The sequence below is a fragment of the Dipodomys spectabilis genome, unplaced genomic scaffold (genome assembly GCF_019054845.1).
Source record: "Dipodomys spectabilis isolate Male_0828 unplaced genomic scaffold, ASM1905484v1 ptg000094l, whole genome shotgun sequence".
NCBI classification, from domain to species: domain Eukaryota; kingdom Metazoa; phylum Chordata; class Mammalia; order Rodentia; family Heteromyidae; genus Dipodomys; species Dipodomys spectabilis.
In genome coordinates, this window is record NW_024870771.1 from 6877681 (window position 1) to 6896395 (window position 18715).

Here is an 18715-nt window from a genome sequence, read left to right on the forward strand (position 1 = left end):
ACCTAGCTGACGATTCTCTGTAGTGTTCCCTCTGCTGAGCTTCCTTTCTCCTGAGTGGTATGGACCGACGCACTGTAAGAATTGCTCCCTGCCCCTTGGAGTTGTCTTCTATTGGCTGCCACCTGCTTCCCTGATCCTCACACCTACATGGCTACCAGGCACACCTAGCAGCCAGGCCTGCCCTGTGGCCCCAACTCAGTTCCAGTCACTGTCTAAGAGGTCTGTCTGTGCCACATGATCAGAGACGGATGGGCAGTACAGGAGCACAGAAGCCTGCTCAGGATGGGAGCTTACCTTTCTTTTGGGAGAGCAATGAGCAGGCAAGACCTTGATCACTGCCCAACCACTAGGTTTTTACTATTTCCTGAGGCTGAGACACCCGCTCCAAACCTGATGACCCTGGGGGCATCCACACCCCAGATGCCCTCTCATGGTGCAGTGGCTGTCACCCAGTACACAGCAGAGGGTTATTCTTGGGGACAGCAGGCCTCCCACCTGGCACACATTCCTGCTACAGTGATGAGCTTGCAGGTGAGCCGGATGACACAGAGCCGGGAGGAGGCAAGAGAATCCATGAAGGCCTTGTGAAAAATCAGCCTGCTTTGGGTGCAGAGCTGACCCACCTCCCACAGACATGCTTGAAGGAGATGGCTCAGGAGCAGAAGTAGTGGTACCCCCTAGTAGTGGGTGAGCGGGAGCTCGTGTAAACCCGGGGTCTGTCATCACAGTCCACAGCTCTGGGGGACTGTACCTCACTCAGCAAAGCCCAGCTTCCCAATGTGCTAGTCCCTGAAGGTTCTTGTGTTGTATTAGCTGGCGAAGTGTCTCCCCATGTCCCTAGGTTCACTCAGTTGAGCCCGGTACAACAACAACAACAACAACAAAAAACAAACAGCTGGGTGCCAGTAGCTCACACCTATAATCCTACTCAGGAGCTGAGATCTGAGGATCATGGTTTGTAGCCAGCCTGGGCAGGAAAGTCTGTGAGACTCTTATCTCTAATAAACTACTTCGTAAAGGCCAGAAGTGGTGTTGTGGCTCAAGTGGTAAAGCACTAGCCTTGTGCATAACTAGGTTCTCCGACAGCGCCCAGGCCTTGAGTGTAAGTCCCAGGACCAGCAACAAACAAACAACAACCCTCCTACCCATGGCTTGGTGCCCACCCCTTTTCTCCCATTCTTCAGTCCTGCAGGGAGAAATGGATCCTACATGGGTGCTTTCCCCAGCAGCTGTGGGGAAGCTGTGGAAGGTACAGGAACAAAAAGGCAAGACTTCACGAAGACCAGGGTTCTGGGCACTATTAGAAACGAGTCTCTGGCCTATCCTACCAGGTATCCGGAAGCCTGAGATGGCGGAGGAGGGGTTAGTCAGTCATCTTGGTTGTTTCCAGAAAGGTGCACAACACAGGAGCTCCAGAATAACACATAGCCTTGAAGGTGTTTCCGGATCCACCCGTTCCCCGAGTAGCTACTGTCTTCTCTGTATGGGCAGACCCACGCAGGAGGCCCTCTGCGGAGTGGGCGCCTGACATCAACCCTGCCTGTGATGTTGTCGCCAAGACAATGCGTCTGGGAGACAGCAGGGAGGGATACATTTCCCCTGAGCGCAGGGGAGGCGATCCATCCGCATGGGAGCCCCGCTCGCTCGCTTGCTCGCACCTGTCAGGCGCAGCTGGCTCACAGTGCTGATGGGCACTACTCGTTTTAGGGCCAAAAATGGGAAACGCAACTGCAGCTGCTGTGTGTGGACCCAGGCGTCTCACACAGCCCTGTACGAGCTCCTTTCCCCTCATCCTGCGGTCACATGCGCGCCGTCCCCGGATCGCCCCGGTGCCTGCGTCCCCAGTGACACGGAGAAGCGCCATGTTGCCCTTCCCTCTCCAGCACGGACCAGAGATGGAAAGACCCGCACGTGGGCTACCACGCCCCTCAGGCCCCGGCAGGATGGCGCCCCTGGGTGCGGCGCGCAGACCGGGAGCTGGCGGCCGGGGGCCCAGCGGGAGCCGCTCAGCCCTGCGCGGCGCGGCGCTGACCACTCACCCTGACGCGGCGCGGCCTCCGGTTCGCTCAGCGGAAGGCCAGCAGGAAGATCAGCACGACGTTGACGAGGACCAGGAGCACCAGCACCGCGGAGACCACCACTCGCTGCGCGCCCGGGGGCAGGTTACAGCGCAGCAGGGCGCGCAGGGCACTTCCGGGCGTGGCGGGGCCGCGTCGGGGCTGGGGGCCTTTGGCCATGACGCCCGGCTCCCCGGGGCTCCGAGAGGCCCGGAATCCCGCGGCGCTGCAGGGCCGGCGCCGGCAGCCCGCAGCGCCCGGGAAGGGGCGGAGCCGTCCGCGCTCCGATCGCAGACCGGGCTCCTCCCGCGCAGCCCGCCCGCGTGCGCGTGGCATCTCCAGGCCCGGATCCCGGGGACGTGCGGAGAGGAGAGCGCGGGGAGGGAATGTTGGGGCCGGAGGAGGGCAGAGCGCACGTCGGGCCCGGGCCGGGTAAGGCGGAGCCCAGGGGTCTCAGCGGTCCTTGTACTGCTCTCTGCCCCCTCCTGGGGAGGGCTGCCGGACTAGCAGATGGGCCTTGTGGGGGCAGAACGCCCAGCATCTTTGCATCATCGCTCTGGGGCCGGGTGGGCTAGGAATTCTGATCCCTAAAAGCTGCCCACAGGCCCCCCGCCCCGCTTCCAAGGTCAGTGTGACTCTGAAACAGGCAATTTGCGCAGTCACATGGTCACTCAGAAATGCAGGTAGAGCAGAGCCAGGATTTGAACCCCGGAGGGACTTGATTCCTGCGGAAGGGCTCCACATCACTACTGCTGGAGGAACATTTTGTTTACTTGGACAAGTAGTTAGTGTCTTCAGCTAGTGTCTGTAAAACAAACCAGCTACACTAAGTACCCAAGTTCCTCTAACTCCCTGGAGTCCCCGACTTTAACTGTCCAAAATCACAGCTCACAAGCAGAAGGCCTCATCCTGTCCACAGCAGAGTGCTCGTTTGTAACTTCACATCTGAGACCAGGAAGGTAGCTGGTGGGGCTGAGGGCTGGATGGTCACGGCTCACCCTTGGTGGCTGAACTGCACGCACAGGCATCCCTGTGAGTATGTGCATGAGTGTGTGCCGGGGCCACATCTACCTTACAGATGGGACCATCTATGGAAGACCTTAGGGCAGTGTTTGCCAGGTGTGTGTGTACATGCAGAGGCATGTGTGCCCATGTGTGAAGGGGCTAGGTCTACGTGCGTGTGTGTATATATGGGTGCCTGTGGATATGCGTGTGATTTAATCATATAAGAGCTTTGTGTGCCGTGTTTGTGCCTGTGTGTGTGTTATCCATGTGTGTACTTCATAACCAAAAAAGCTTGAAGGCACAGGTCAGGCCCCTGAGGAGCTCCAGTTAGACTGCCCCAGAGAAAAGGGTGTCTGCATGTTTGCCAAGGTGGCGAAACTTAGGTAGAAGTGAAGGAGGCAGGTGTCTGGGGCAAGTGAGGGCTGAAGTTCTGGTGGTGTGGCTTCGGGTAACAGGAGGAGGAAGACTGCTTTGGACACGCTGGTCACCAGGCAGTCTGGCAACTCTGTGCTAATTGTTGTGGCCCAGAGAATCTGGAGTTGCACTGGTCTGTTCTCAGGAAGCCTGTAAGCCTGGTGGTTGTAGAGCCCAGCAAGGCTGAGCACAGGTGTCTGAGATCCTGACAGCACCAGGCTCCTGACAAGGCAGGACCTATGTGTCCATTGCCTCAGGGATTGGGGGAGAAGAAGGCAGCCAGAAGTTGGCTGCAGGGCCTGTAGCATCCTCTCCATGCGCTGTGGAGTGCTGACGGGCAGGTCTGTCTTTGGGTGACCTTGTGTTTGTATGGGCTCAGACAGCTCTGCTTCCTACCTCATAATTGATGGTGCTCCCTTGTAGGTATAAAGTGCAACTCAGACAACACTGTCTATGGCTTTCCGTTCATGTCTATCCGTCTTCTGCTTTAGGCTTCATCTCCTCTCAGCAAAAGGGTCCAGAGCAAGTTTAGGTCTCCCCTTACCATTCCCTATTTGGAGGTGCACAGATGAAGGACTAGTCCCCTACCACTCAGAGCCGCATGGGGAGTAGATGGAGACAAGAGGGAGCTCCAGCTATGGACTGATGTGTACAGGCCAGGCTGCCATCCACTCATCCATAGCCCGGCTACCTTGGTTGATCACGGCACTAACAGCAGGGGCAAGGGTGGGTCTGGTGGAGAAGGCATATCTGTCCAGCACTCCGGGACAGGGAACTTCCTCCTTTCAGCCTCAACTTTTCAGAAGCCAAGGATGGCTTCAGGCCTGCTGGCAGAGCTGACGAGGCCCATTCCAGGTGGGCTAAGCAGAGAGGGCAGACAGGCAGGCCAAGGCCCCAGTCATGAGCATTTGGGGAGGGGTCTGGGGCAGGTGATGGTGGAGGAGAGGGGCCCTCCGGTACAGTAAGGGTAACCATCACTGTGCTCTGCAGGTCTGAAGAGTCACTAGACTCATGGCACAAGTAAGAAATACAGATATAACAAGACCCTGTGCCTTCTCAGACCACAAAAAGCAGGAAAGCCCCCCATGAACTTACATTCCCTACCCTTCCCCCCCCCCACAGCCACACACACACACACACACAGCCACACATACACACAGCCACACTCCTTGCTGGCAACTCCCTGCAGGCAGAATTGTGTCTTCCACACATCTGCATCTAAAGCTAGGACGCGGTACATGGGCACGGAATTTAAAAAAATTAATTTTTGTGTGAGTGCTGGTACTGGGGCTTAAACTCAGAGGCTGAGCATACTCCTGAGCTTTTTTTTGTCCAAACTACCACTCTACCACTTGAGTCACAGCTCTACTTCCAGACATTTGGTGGTTAATGGGAGATAAGGGTCTCACAGACTTTTCTGCCTGGGCTGGCTTTGAACTGAGATAGTCAGATCTCAGCCTCCTGAGTAGCTAGGATTTTAAGAGTTACCCTCCAGCACCTGGCTCAGTACATGAATTTTATATGCTTGTGGCACACATATACATACAACATACCCACAACCTTCATGTATGCCATGTTCTTGTTCTCTCTTTGTTTCTGTGTCTGTCTATCTCTGCCTCTGTTTCTCTCTCTGTGTGCTCTATCTTTGTATGACCCTTGCCCCTGAGGAAACTAAGAAGTGGTCTCCTTTGTCCTATGGCTAACATGAACAAGAAAGTATCACAACATAGAACAAGACATCCCACTATGTTGAAAATGAACAACTTGCAGAAGGGATGGAAGGGAAAAACTGGGAAAGAGTGAAAGAAGGAATGACAGTGCCCCAAAAGAAATGTACTCATTACCTGACTTAGGAAATAGTAACCCCCTGTTCATCACTTTTATAATAACAATTAAAAAAAACACAAGACATCCATATAGTCTTAGAAAATACAAGTGAATTTTAGGGTAAGCCAAATATTACTGAGTATGGATGCTTTTCTGGCACCTGTTGCTTCAATGATCTCCAAGTGTGAAATTCATGGTAACTCCCAGCAAAGCTTCTTGCTGAGTTTACGTGGTTACATTGAGTTCACAAGGGAGGTGGGTGGAAGGCCAGGGAGCTGGCCCAGTATTGGACAGTCACAGAGTCTTACATAACTTAGAGTTTCTGGTAAGGAGGGCCTATTTAATGTCTCTACTAGCAGATCATCACTGACACTTAAATCCCCAGTACAAGCTGGGCCCAGTGAGTCCTCTGTAAACCTGTGCCCCACAATGAGAGGGGTCTGACTGGTGGCTGGCCCTCCTTAGATCCAGAGAGGTGGCTCTCACACCTGGCTTGCCCTCCCACCTGCTTCTTTCACAGACTGATTTCTTGGCCTTTCCATATCAGGACCTACCTGTGCCTGTGTCTGGCATGAAGGTGACTTGCATGGTGGTCCACCTGTGAGAGGAGCCAGCCTCTTCCCTTGAAGCCCACTGGCTCACTGGAGAGGAACACCTAGTTGCTCACTGTCTCCCCTGGGATGCAGTGCCCTCTGGTGGTAAAGGGTACAGGAAGGCCATGTGCCCTACTTGTAAGGTAGACCCAACAACTTCCAATCCCAGGCCATTCCCTGAGTCCATTTTAGAGCAGTTCTTGCTTTTGGCTTCCCTTGGCCAGAGTCTTTGAATGAATCACTCTGGTCTAGCACCTAAAGCCCCCTCTCCCCAACTCCAGCACCTCTGATCTCTGCACAGGAGCAACACATGACAGTCCAAAATTGCACTGCTGAGAAAGAGATACACCACTATGAAGATAGACACTACACCAATGCAGTATATAAGGCCAGTCAAGCAATACCCAAAACCCTGGGGGGCCCAGAGGGCTTTTTATGATTATTTCTTCATTATCTTTCTAATTATTGGAGGCCTCTTGAGAACCTGCCCCATACCGGGCAGTGCTCCTCATTTCAGATGTCTTCAGCAGTGCTGTGGCCACCAACATGACAGCTAAGCTACATGGCTACGTGCTGAGGGCTCCATACCCTGCACACATACCAGGCTCTGATAGGTGAACTCCCACTCCTAAAGCTGAGCCCAAGGCAAAGTGCAACCGTTGTATGTGATTTCAGAAACGGACCCCTCGCCCACATCTGCATTGGAGGAAAGATCTAGACTCCACTAGCAGTCTACTGTCTCCACGAGTGCAGTAGCCCTGTTTCTAACAAAGCAGAGGCTTTCCAGTGTCCCATGGCCAGGGGATTGAGGGGTTGCTATGGCACCTGCTTGTGCTGAACATTTGGCTAGCAACCGTTGTGTTCTACCACCCCCTCCAAACTCAAAGAGCTGAGAAAACAAGAGAGGATGGTTAGTGGGTACAGAGCTGCTGCTGGACAGCAGGAGTCACTTCTAATGCTTTATACCACAGCAGGGTAACCACCATGGATGTCAATTAAGAACAGTTCAAAGTAGCTAGCAGAGAGGTCTTTGAATGTTCTCAACACAAAGAAATGGTAAATGTCTGAAGTGATGGGCATGCCAAGTACCTGCCATCTGATCTCTACATAGCATACACATTTTCTGAAATGTCACACACTGTAAATGTGCCCTATAAATACACACAATCATGCGTCAACTGAAAAGTATAAAAATACGTTAAAAAATTCTCTCTCAAAAATTCTTGCAAAAGGAGAATTTGGGATTGGAACCAGTTCTGCCCAGCTGAGATTTATCACTCATTTCTTTTGCTTAGATAGGAAATAGCAGAAAACAGTCACTGACACACAGTTGTCATAGCAACAGAGTGCTTTGGGCTGTGGTTTCTGCAGGAGGGCCGTCCACAGTGCCTCACTTGCCCTTCCTCTGTCCCAGCGGGTTGTTGGAAGGCCTGGGTTGAAGCCTTGCCCTGCCTCTCTACCAGGATAGCTGTGCGGTGGTAGCAGGGTGAGGGGTGGAGGGTGGGTGGCTTTGTCCTGTCAGATGGCCCAGCACCCTGTATGACCCCAATGACCCCCGGGAGCTCAGGGTCAGTCTTCTATCAGACACAATCTGCTTTCAACACCTTGTTGTAGAATGGTGCCTCCTGCTGAAACTCTATCTGATCCTGCCACACAAGGGCCTGGACCACCTCTGTACCGCAGGGCTGTGTGAGACTACTGAGTCACCTTGAGCCTCAGTTCCCCTGTGCCCCTCCCTCCCTCTGCTGCCTGGCCTTGACTTACCTCGTTGATGGCCAGCTGCTCACCACCTCCACCAGGGTGACTGTAGTGGTGTCCAGAGCCACGCAGGTCCTCATACAGCTCTTCCTCACTGCCTGCCTCCTCAGTTCGAATGGCTGTGTCCAGGGCTCCATCGGGCATCCCTGAAAAAAGACACAACAGCTAGAAAGGGGGTTGGGTGTGAAATGGTAGAAGGGAAACACAGTTGATTTTAGGGCAAATGCTCCTTGTGTGGGAGAACAGAGAGGGTTCTGGAGATGGTTTCTCAAACCATCCTTGCTAACTCAGCCACCTGTCGCAGCAATGAGTCTTCTAGCACTCAGCTGCTGCTGCAGCCCAGCAGACGTGGCGTCAGGATGCAGGGCCCCAAACCCTCCAACTGGATTCATTTAAAAACCATTTACCAGTGTGCAATTACAGAAAGCCTTTAAAAAGGTTAACATTTTAAAAATGTTTTTATTGTGAAAATATTGTACAAAGGGGTTACAGTTACATGAGCAAGGTAGAGTACATTTCTTATCCAGCAGTGTTGGCTCCTCCTTTGTTTCCCCCCTACCATCCCTTCCCTCGCATCTCCTCAGCTATCCCGCCCCCTCGCCCCCCCCCCCCCAAATTGTGAAGTTCATTTTTCAACATAGTGTCTTGTAAAAATGTCCCCCTGTATCATGGGTTCTACATCCACATCCACTGATCTTGGATTGAAAATACTGAAAGCAAACTGTTGGTATTGGCCACATATAGACCCTTCCTTGAAATCTCCCAAAGGATTCACTATAACAACTTTACCTCATATCTGTGTTGTATTAGGCATGATACATAGCATTCTAGAGGTGATTTAAAATTTATTGGAGGATGGAGGGTGTGTCATGGGTAAGCACAGGGTCTTGAGTTTCACCAAAAACAGATTAATAAAGAAGTATATAGCAGACTGTATAGGTGAAATGCACAATGATAGCACTTTCTATGAGACTTGAATGAACATTTAATGGTTCTGGAAACAATCATGTACACCAAGGAACAACTATGTATGTGTTTATGTATATATTCAAACAAAATATACAACACACACATGCAAGTATAGCTTGACATTTAAAAGGATGAGCCCTGCTGGGACACATTAAGAAAAACAGCCCAAGCTTAGAGTTTTGCTTCCTGTCTACATACCTCCAGCTCCACCCATTCTTCTCTACTTTAACAATACACAGCAAGGTAACCTCTCTGTCACTCATCCCTGTGTGTGTCTTTGTTTTAGCATGTGTCTTCTGAGTCTTGCCTGGTTTGGATCTTATGAAAACGGAGCCATCCCAGAACTATTCCTTTGTGAAAGGCCCTTCTTCCTGAGCTGCCTGTGCGGCTGTGGAAGGCTCACTTTCATGGACTTGTGGTTATTCCACTAGGGGCCTCTGGGTGGCGCAGCTACAAGGCAGCCATTCCCTGCTGTTGATGACACTTGTTTCCTCAGTGTCCAGCCAGGAGTTCCTTCAGGACAGTGTTGATCTATTTTCTCATTGCTGCCTGAAGGAGTCTTCGCATATGGTTCTCCTAACCTCTCTTTTTCACCCATGAACATATGCTGTGTGTTGCTCATGGAATGTGGATCTTTGGTGTGTCAAAACCCATCATATCAGCTTAGAATTTTGCCCAATTTGGGAGAAAACATTCCCCCTGGTGTAAATTCACCCTCCAGCCTGCAGACTTGCAAGGGTGGCATCATTAGGTTTGGAATGGACCAAGTGGCTTCCCAAAGCTATTCTTCTCATGAAGCCTCCCAGAGGTGATAGGAGTGTCCCCATGGCTCCACATCATAGACAACACATGGAATCAGCATGATCAGGCATAGATTGTGAGGATGATGGGTATAAAAATGGTATCTTTCTGTGGGTATAATTTTTATTGATAATTCTTAATGAGTTGAACATCTCATCTATGTTTATGAGTCATGTACATTTTCTTTAATGTGAAGTATCTATGAGTTAACCACTTTTCTATTGAGTTACTTATCTGTAGCATATTATTGATGTAAAATTGAATTTGAAGGTGCCTATGTGTACACACACACACACACATACACACACACACACACACACACACACACACACTTTCTCCTGTTCTGATTGGTCTGTCATTGATACATATCACCACTGTCTTCTGCCAATTTGTGGATTATCTTGTCATGATCTTTAAGGTGACATTTGATAAATGAGAGTTCTTCATTTTAATACAAATTTGTCCTATATGGTTTACATATTGTCTGTGTGTTTAGGAAGTTCTGTCCTACCTCAAAGACAAATATATTCCTTACATTATATCTTAATAAATTTTGATTTGACATATAAGTATTTAATTCACCTGCAAATGATGTGTGTAGTGTAAGGTAGGAATCCAACTTTATCTTTTCCACACATGGATAACAAGATCTCACACATATTGTTTATAGAATTCATGGTGCTAAAAAAAAAAAAAAAGAATTCATGGTGCTTTTCCATGGATCTGTCATGTCTTCTCTAACCTTAAATCAAGTTTGCAATAGATTAATTTGTGTCTAGTTCTTGTGGAGGCAGAATACTGTACTTGCAAGACAAAGTCATCTTTTTTTGTTTTTTTTTTCCCTGTTGTGGGGCTTGAACTCTGGGCCTGGGCGCTGTCCCTGAGCTCTTCAGCTCAAGGCAAGTGCTCTACCACTTGAGGCACGGCACCACTTCTGGTTTTCTGGTGGTTTATTGGAGATAAGGGTCTCATGGCTGCGCAGGCTGGCTTTGAACCATTATCTCATATCTCAGCTTCCTGAGTAGCTAGGTTTAAAGGTGTGCGCCACTGGTGCCTGGCAAGGAGAAGTCATCTTATCCTCAGAGCCTGGGACTATGTTCCCTGACAAGGGAACTTGTTGCAGATGAAACTAAGGCTGGAAACAGTTGGCCTTGAAACAGGCAGAATGTCCAAGATTACCTGGCATATTTGGACCTGACATAGGAGACAAAGATCAGGTATTCGTTCCTATGGATACCAGGCTCCTGGCACGGAAGCTGCCTCCATCTTGCCCTGAGAGTGGCTTGAACAAACATCTCTCATGCATCTACACCCTTGGTGCATTGTATTTCTGACTGTCTCCAGCCAGACTGTGAACTCTTGGAGGCAGTAGTCATGTTTTATTTATTGATGCCCATATTCAGTGTTAAGTGATGGAAGGCGACCATGGTCAAAACATGAATGTGTGTGAGGATGGAAAATTAAAGCTTGTTGGCACTGCTTTAGGAATGGGGAGGGTAGAGAGGAGAGGTGTATCAAGGTACATCGTGTGCATATACAGGTATCTCACAATGAAATCATGTTTTACAACTAACTGATATTAATAAAATGTAACAAACTGCAAAATAAAAATAAAAACAAAGTAAATGAACAAATAGATGGAAGAATGGTGTCTAGACATGAATGACCACACAAAATGGAGAGATATTTCCATGAACAGATGGGAAGTTTATCCACACAGCAGCTTCATACACACAACTGCACACAGACAGAAAGCCCAGGCAAAAGGGGGTGTGTGTCTGGGAGTCCTCTGTCTCTGGCCCAGAAGTTGTAATGAAGGCCGGCTTTCTAGTAGGAGCCAGAGGCCCTGATCCCAAGATTGTACTTAGCCAACACTCCCCAGGGACACTCATATTTTCAATTGTATTTATGTTATCAACTTGTTTTTATTATGGAATGCTTCAAATGAGTACACAATGAGAAAGATATATAAAAACACACATCGTATCATCTAGCCTCAACAATGCTGGACATTTGGCCAGTTTTGTTTAATCATCTAATTCCTCTCCCTACTAGAATTTTGGGGGATGGGAGTTATGGGTCCTGGGGCTTGAATTCAGGGCCCGAGCACAGTCCTTAAGCCTTTTTTGTCCAAGGCTAGCTCTCTACCATGTGAGCCACAGCTCCACTTTTACCTTTTGATGTTACTTATTTATTTATTTTTGGCAGTGGTTAATTGGAGCTAAGAGTCTCCTGGACTTTCCTGCCTGTGCTGGCTGTGAGCCTTGATCCTCTAATTTCAGCCTCATGAGTAGCTAGGATTACAGGCATGAGTCATGGCATCTGGCCCACTAGATGATTTTTAAGGTAAATTCAAGAGATGTTATAATCTCACATATAGACACCATATGGGATTAGTCATAAGGACTATCTCTTTCTTTTTTTAAAAATACAACCTCAAGGAACATCTAAAATAAAATATGATCCATCAAAGATTGTCAAAGTGTCATTCCTTCTCCTTTAGGGCATTAGAAACCTCTTTTACTTGAGGTGTTAGGGGAGATGAGGTCAAGGGGAAGGAGACAAATGGAGAGAGGAAGGGTGAGAAAATGCAGTCAATTCAGTTTATGTATGGAAAATGTAAGTAAAAATATAGAGGGCATTGGTGGGTTAGGAGACGTGCGGGAGAATGATGCAAGGGGCAGTATTGATCAAGATGCATCGTACTCATAAACGAACATGCTGAACCCTCTGTAAACTACTTAAAGGTAATACAGACATCAATCAACAGAAATGAGAGCAAGAAACAAAACTGTAGTTGAGTTAAAAACCCCTCTGTACAACTCCATAAAGATAATAATGAAAAAGAAACAAAAAACAATTATTGGGCTTTAGGGTATTATATTTATAGTATTTTCCTCCAATAATATATTGTATGTGATTCTAGCCAGGGACCTATCATTGGTAGAATGTGTGTATATAGTTTTTTTTTTTGTTTAGTTTTTAAATCTTGCTATTTAGTTTAAGCTGGCCTCAAACCTGTAACCCCTAGCCTCACACCTCAGCCTCTCGAGTGTTGGCATTACAGGTATCACTACACCCAGCTCTCTCTATAGTTCTATGCCATTTTATTACCCGTTTAGGTAACCACTAGGGAGATCTTCATGTAAGCTTGTTTTTTTTGGTTGGCTTTTTCATTGCAGCTCTTGAGATACATGTAAGTTGTTGTGCACGTTATATTTTACTCCTTTTTTTTTTTTTACTGCTGAATAATATTCTGTGTTAAATGAATGAGCTTCATAGCTTGTTTAATCATTCACCTGTTTATGGCACTGTGGGTCAGTTACAGTCCCTGGGTGTTACAGCTGCCGCCCTAAACCTTCCTGAGTAGAGTTCTGTGTGAGACGAGTTTTCATTTCTATGGATAAATGCTCACATAATAGGTTACATAGTAGATGAATATTTAGTTATTTTTAAAGTGCCAAACTGTTGCATTGGTTCACCTTTTGTCCTTTGTCTCACTCTTTCTGTGATTCTCCTTCCCTTCCCCAAATCAGATAAATTTATATAAGACAAGGGGTACTAAAATCAATAACAGTGACAACAGCTTCTCTGACTTCTCACTGGAGTTTAGCGTAGTCACTACCTTTATTAGACAATGAGTATGTGGTGAAGGCTCACCATGGCCTCAATCTGTGTTTTCTTAAAGGCTGTGGACGGTGACTAGCTGTTCATGTGTTTACTTCCACATCTACTCTGGTGAATAGCTCCTCCAGTCTTCTGCCTAATTTGTAATTGGACTTATATTAATGCTGAGATCTGAAAGCTCTTTTTATATATTCCAGACATGAGTTCTTCATCAGATAGGTGATTTACAAATATTTTTCTCTCAGGCTGTACTTTATGTGTTCACCCCTAACAAGGATTTTTTTTTTCTACCTGAAGATTATTATTGTAGGTCAAAGTTGTCTAGGAGATTCTCACAGGTTTTCACACTATACATACTCAGAAAAGTATTCTTTCCACGTAATAGTTAATCTAATCAGGTTTTTTTTTGGGGGGGGGTCCGGTTGTGGGGCCTGAACTCTGGGCCTGAACGCTGTCCCTCAGCTCTTCAGCTCAAGGCTAGTGCTTTACCACTTGAACCACAGCACCGCTTCCGGCTTTTTTCTTTTTGCTTATGTGGTGCTGAGGAATCGAACCCAGGGCCTCTGGCATGCAAGGCAAGCGCTCTACCACTGAGCCACCTTCCCAGCCCCGCCTAACAAGGATTTTTGTGAATATAATTTAATAATTTTTCATGAGGTTTGATTTAATTGTTTTAACTTTTATGACTCATGCTCTTGGTGCTTTGTCTAAGAATTCATCATCAAACTCAAGCTGGCAGAGTGGCTCAAGTGGTAGAACATCTGCCTAACAAGTGCAAGAATCTGAATTTAAACCATAATATCATCAACAATAAAAGGAAAATAAATGAGAAAAAACTTTAAGAAATCTTTACCAAATCCTATATCCCAAAGGTTTTCTTTTATATTTGCTTCTAGAAATTCTACCTTTTACATTAAAACTTATCATTCCAGCACAGTTTGTAAGAAGCTTCCCTTTGCAGAATTTTTGTACCTTTGTAACTAGTTGGCAAAGTAGGTCATTACTATCAATTTTTAGAGAAATAATAATTATAAAAGAATACTATGAATTAGATTGTACAACCACAAATTAGGTAAATTAAATGAAATTGAAAATTTTTACCAAACTTACTCAAGAAGTTTTACAAAGTTCAACTAGACCCACAGTTAATAAGAAGGTTGCATAAATAATCAGAACCTCCAAAGAAAGCAAAGCCCAGGACCAGAGAAATTCTGTCATCTGGTAGTAAATTCAACCAAGGAATAATAACAACTCTTTTCAAAGTCTTTTGTAAAATTTAAATGCAACATCACCCCAATAACAAAACTAGACAAAAATTGCAGAAGAACTAGACTAAAAATAGCCCTTATGCAGACAGATTCAGCAATTCTCAACAAAATGCTGGCAAATCAAGTTTAATAGCATGTTAGAAGGACTGTATATTGTGCCTTGGACAGTTTATTTCTGGAATGAATAGATGGTTCACCATACCAAAATGAATCCAAGTAACATATATTAATAGACTAAAGAAAAAATACATGACCATTTCAATCAATGCAGGAAATGTACATATGAAACTCTACATCGTTCCATGATAAAAACACTGAGTAAATCAGGAAAAGAGGTACAGTTTCTCAATATGAAGAAGTCATGCAAAATATTTATACTCAATGATGAGCTACTGAAAGCTTTTGCTTAAGATTGGAAACAAGACAAAGATGCCCACTTTCTTACTCAATACCATGATGAAACTGGGCCTTCTGGCTTATGCATGTCATTTTGGCTAGTTGGTAAGTAGAGATATGGTTTGAAGTTAGCCTAAGCAAAAATTTAGTAAGGACCATCTTGGTTAATAAGTTGGGTATGGTAGTATGTCCCTGTGACTCAAGTTATGCAAAAGGTATACCTAGGAAGATTGTGGATGAAGCGTGAGACCACCTGAATGAATAACTAAGACAAAAGATAAAAAAAGGTAAGGAGGGCAGGCTGGAGTTATAGTTCAAGTGACAGAACATAAGATTAGCAAGCATGACAAATGTAGACCAAGCTTCAAAAATCACTTTAATTTCCGTAAACTTATAATGAACACTGTGAAAAAGGAGAAAAAATTAAAAACCATCCTAATCTTATTCATATGGAATTGCAAGGGACCCTAAATAGCCCAAATAATCTAGGAAAAAAAGAATAATTAAGATGGTCCATATTTTCTGCCTCAAAATTTACTAAGGAACCAAAAGAATCAAAACAGTGTGGCACTAGCATAGACATACAGAGTGGACATATAGAATCAGGGAATAGAACAGAGAAACCAGAAATAAACCCTCACATACTCAAACCACATAGTATTGATAAAGGTACCACAATATTGGTGATCAAAAGTACCCTGGATTTGATCAGCACACATTGTATGCATGCATTGAATTATCACAGTGTACCTCATAAACTATAAAATCTTCAATTAAAAAATAAGTCAAGCTAGCCTTGGCAAACAAATCTGAGAGATACTTATTTTCAATGATAAAAGACAGTATAAAAGGCCTGGATCAACAGCCCGAGCAGGAAAGTCCGTGAGACTCTTATCTCCAATAAAACACTCAAAAAACCACAAGTGGTTCTGTGGCTCAAGTGGCCCTGGGCCTGGGCGCTGTCCCTCCGTTCTTCAGCTCAAGCTAGCGCTCTACCACTTGAGCCACAGCGCCCAGGCCCAGAGTTCAAGCTCCATGACCGACAAAAAAAAAAAAGGCCTGGCTCAAGTGGTATGGCTTTAGCCAGGGTCCAGCACAACCAAACTTGGGGTCCCTCCGTGGCATGGCATAGGGATCTCCTGGCTGTTCCCCGTTGAGCCTCTGCCCTCTTCTGTAAGCACTCCTTGGTAAAGGGTAATCCGTCACGTGGTAAGTCTCTACCACAGAGCTCAAAGGCTGCATTCTGCTAAGTGAGGATCAAAGGCCTTCCTGTGGCCCTGCAGATGGCACAGAAAATCAGCCTGCTTAGTGGCCTCATTTCCCTCCACTCCTGTCCACCAGAGTCAGCCTCCAGTGGGCTCTTGATCAGTCTGAAGTAACCAGTTCTGATGGAAGCCACTGAAACCACTAATGTGGATACTAATCGAATGTGATATTCTCAAAAGTGATTGACATCTAGATGTGTGTGCTTAGAGCCCTCACTTCAGGGAGAACAAATGCTAAACACCAGGAAGACATGCAGTCTTCCCAGAAACTGCATGCTGCTTTTCTTCCTCTCCATTCCTTTTCTTATCAACTCTGACATTGTCTCTTCTAATACATGCATCCTTTATGGCAAATGAAGTAAATTTCCCCAAGGTAATTTTTTTCCCCCTGTCAAAGTATTTCCCATAAATTTCCTGTGTTCACAGGCTTGAACACTAGGAATACTTTGAATATCCTGGGGGTGTGGTAGAAAGGTTAAGGTTGGGATGAAGACAGGGCACTAAAATACTAGGATCTCTTTTGGTCATATCTGTTTGGGGTTCTTACAAGACTCTATGTGATTCACAAGAAAACTCTTAGATGTAAGAAAGGCTCTCATCAAAGAACCAGGACAGAAAATCCAACACAGAGCCAGGTTCTGGTGAGTCATTCCTATTTATCCTGAATAGCCAGAAGTATAGGAAAATTCCAGTTTGAAGCCAGCATTTGTAGAAAAGTCCAACGGTGAAAAAGGTGACACTGATACACTGATTAAGATGTAGTGAACTCATGAATAGACATATTGAATTTAAATCCCTTTGTACAACTACTTAAAGATAATTTAAAGAAGACTATCTCCAAGATAACCAGCAAAAAGCTGGGCTGGAGGCATGGCTCAAGTGGTAGAGCATCACTTAAGTAAGCAAGCCGAGCAAGTATAGGACTCTAAATTTAAACTCTAGTGCCAGAAAATTAAAAAAAGAAAGAAAGAAAATCAACATATATAAAGTAGTAGCTTCTCTCTATACCAACAATAAGCAAGCTGAGAATGAAATTAGGAAAACAATCCTGCTCACAGCAGTCTAAAATACCTAGGAGCTAGGCACTAGTGGCTCATGCCTATAATCCTAGCTACTCAGGAGGCTGAGATATGAGGCTCACAGTTCAAAGCCAGCCTGGGCAGAAAAGTCCCCAGGAGACTCGCATCTCCAATTAATCACTCAAAAACCAGAAGTGGTGCCGCATCTCAAGTGGTAGAGCACTAGTAGCCTTGAGCACCAAATGCTCAGGGACAGTACACAGGCTCTGAGTTCAAGGAAGCCCCATGACCAACAAAAACCAAAACCACAAAAACCAAACAAAACCCTAGGAATAAACCTAACTGAAAAGTTGAAAGACATCTGCAATGAAAACTATAAAACACTGAAAAAAGAAATTGAAGACAATAGTAGAAGATGGAATGATCTCTCGTGTACATGGATTGATAAAACTAATGTAAGAATGGCTGTGTTACTAAAAGTGAGCTATAGGTTCAATACAATCCCCATTAAATCCCAATGACATTTTTCACAGAAATTGAAAAAAAAAATCTCCTAAAATTCATATGGAATAAGAGACCCAGAATAACCAATGTAATCCTGAACAAAAAGAGTATCATAATATTTGGCTTCAAATTATACCTCCTAAGAGGATATTCACAAAATTATACCATGAAGCCTAGTCACAAAACAGTATGGTAACTTGAAGGAAAACAGGCATACAAACCAGTGGAATAGAATAGAGATCCCAGAAGTAAGCCCACACAGCTTTACCCATCTGATTTTTGGCAAAGGAACTGAAACACTGAAGAAAAGACAGCCTCTTTAATAAATGACTCTGGGAAAACAACACACATATGTAGAAGATCTCACACTGCACAAAAGTAAATTCAAAATCATGAAAGACCTTAGTCTTAATCTAAGACTTGGAACTCTGAAACCAGTAGAGGAAAACACTTCAAATATAGGGAAAATACTTCAAAATATAGGACTCGGCAAAGACATTCTTTTTTTTTGGGTCCTGTCGTGGGGCCTGAACTCTGAGCCTGGGCACTGTTCCTCAGCTCTTCAGCTCAAGGCCAGTGCTCTACCACTTGAGCCACAGTGCCACTTCCAGCTTTTTTCTTTTTGCTTATGTGGTGCTGAGGAATCGAACACAGGGCCTCATGCATGCAAGGCAAGCGCTCTACCACTGAGCCACCTTCCCAGCCCCAAGACATTCTTTTTTAAAACAGCTGTTCTATTTGCTTATTTTTGTTTGTATGGTACCAAGGAATCAAACCCAGGGCCTCAGAGTGCACGGCAAGCACTCTACCCCTAAGCCACATTCTCAGCCCTGGTAAAGACTTTCTATGACTTCAATTGCTTAGCAAATATGAACAAGAGTTCACAAATAAGAGTGTATCAAATTAAATAGCTGCCCAGCAAAGAAACAATTTTCACCAGGAAGAGACAACCAACAGAGCTATTTATCTGACAGAGGGTTAACATCCAGAATATGTAAAGAACTAAAGATACTGAATACTACAACAACACTACCCATTAAATAGGCAAATGAATACAGCAGTTCTCAAAAGACAAAGTATAAATGTATGATGAAATATTCAACATCTTTAGCCATACAGAAAACATATTACAACTTTGGTGGGGGGGTGGGGAGGAGGGAGTGTAGTTGTGGAGATTGAAGGGCAGGAGTGGTAGGGGAAAAACAAAGGAGG

General features: G+C 45.7%; 2 protein-coding genes across 3 annotated transcripts in view; both read right to left on the reverse strand.

The window, feature by feature from the left end:
- Arhgef4 (Rho guanine nucleotide exchange factor 4) overlaps positions 1-18715 on the reverse strand; it is a 73096-nt gene that overhangs the window by 10074 nt on the left and 44307 nt on the right. The window contains exon 1 of one of the 2 annotated variants that reach the window (XM_042685103.1): positions 2040-2135. Coding sequence is in view for 1 of the 2 variants with exons in the window: in XM_042685104.1 (XP_042541038.1) it covers positions 7661-7798 (138 nt within the window). In the remaining variant the exon portion in view is untranslated. Of the gene's footprint in view, positions 1-2039; positions 2136-7660; positions 7801-18715 lie in introns of those variants that run through there. The other variant, XM_042685104.1, reaches the window with a different exon arrangement.
- LOC122112328 (small integral membrane protein 39) lies at positions 2067-2240 on the reverse strand. Its single transcript, XM_042685108.1, has one exon. The coding sequence runs from the start codon at positions 2235-2237 to the stop codon at positions 2067-2069; it is 171 nt and encodes a 56-aa protein (XP_042541042.1). The 5' UTR covers positions 2238-2240.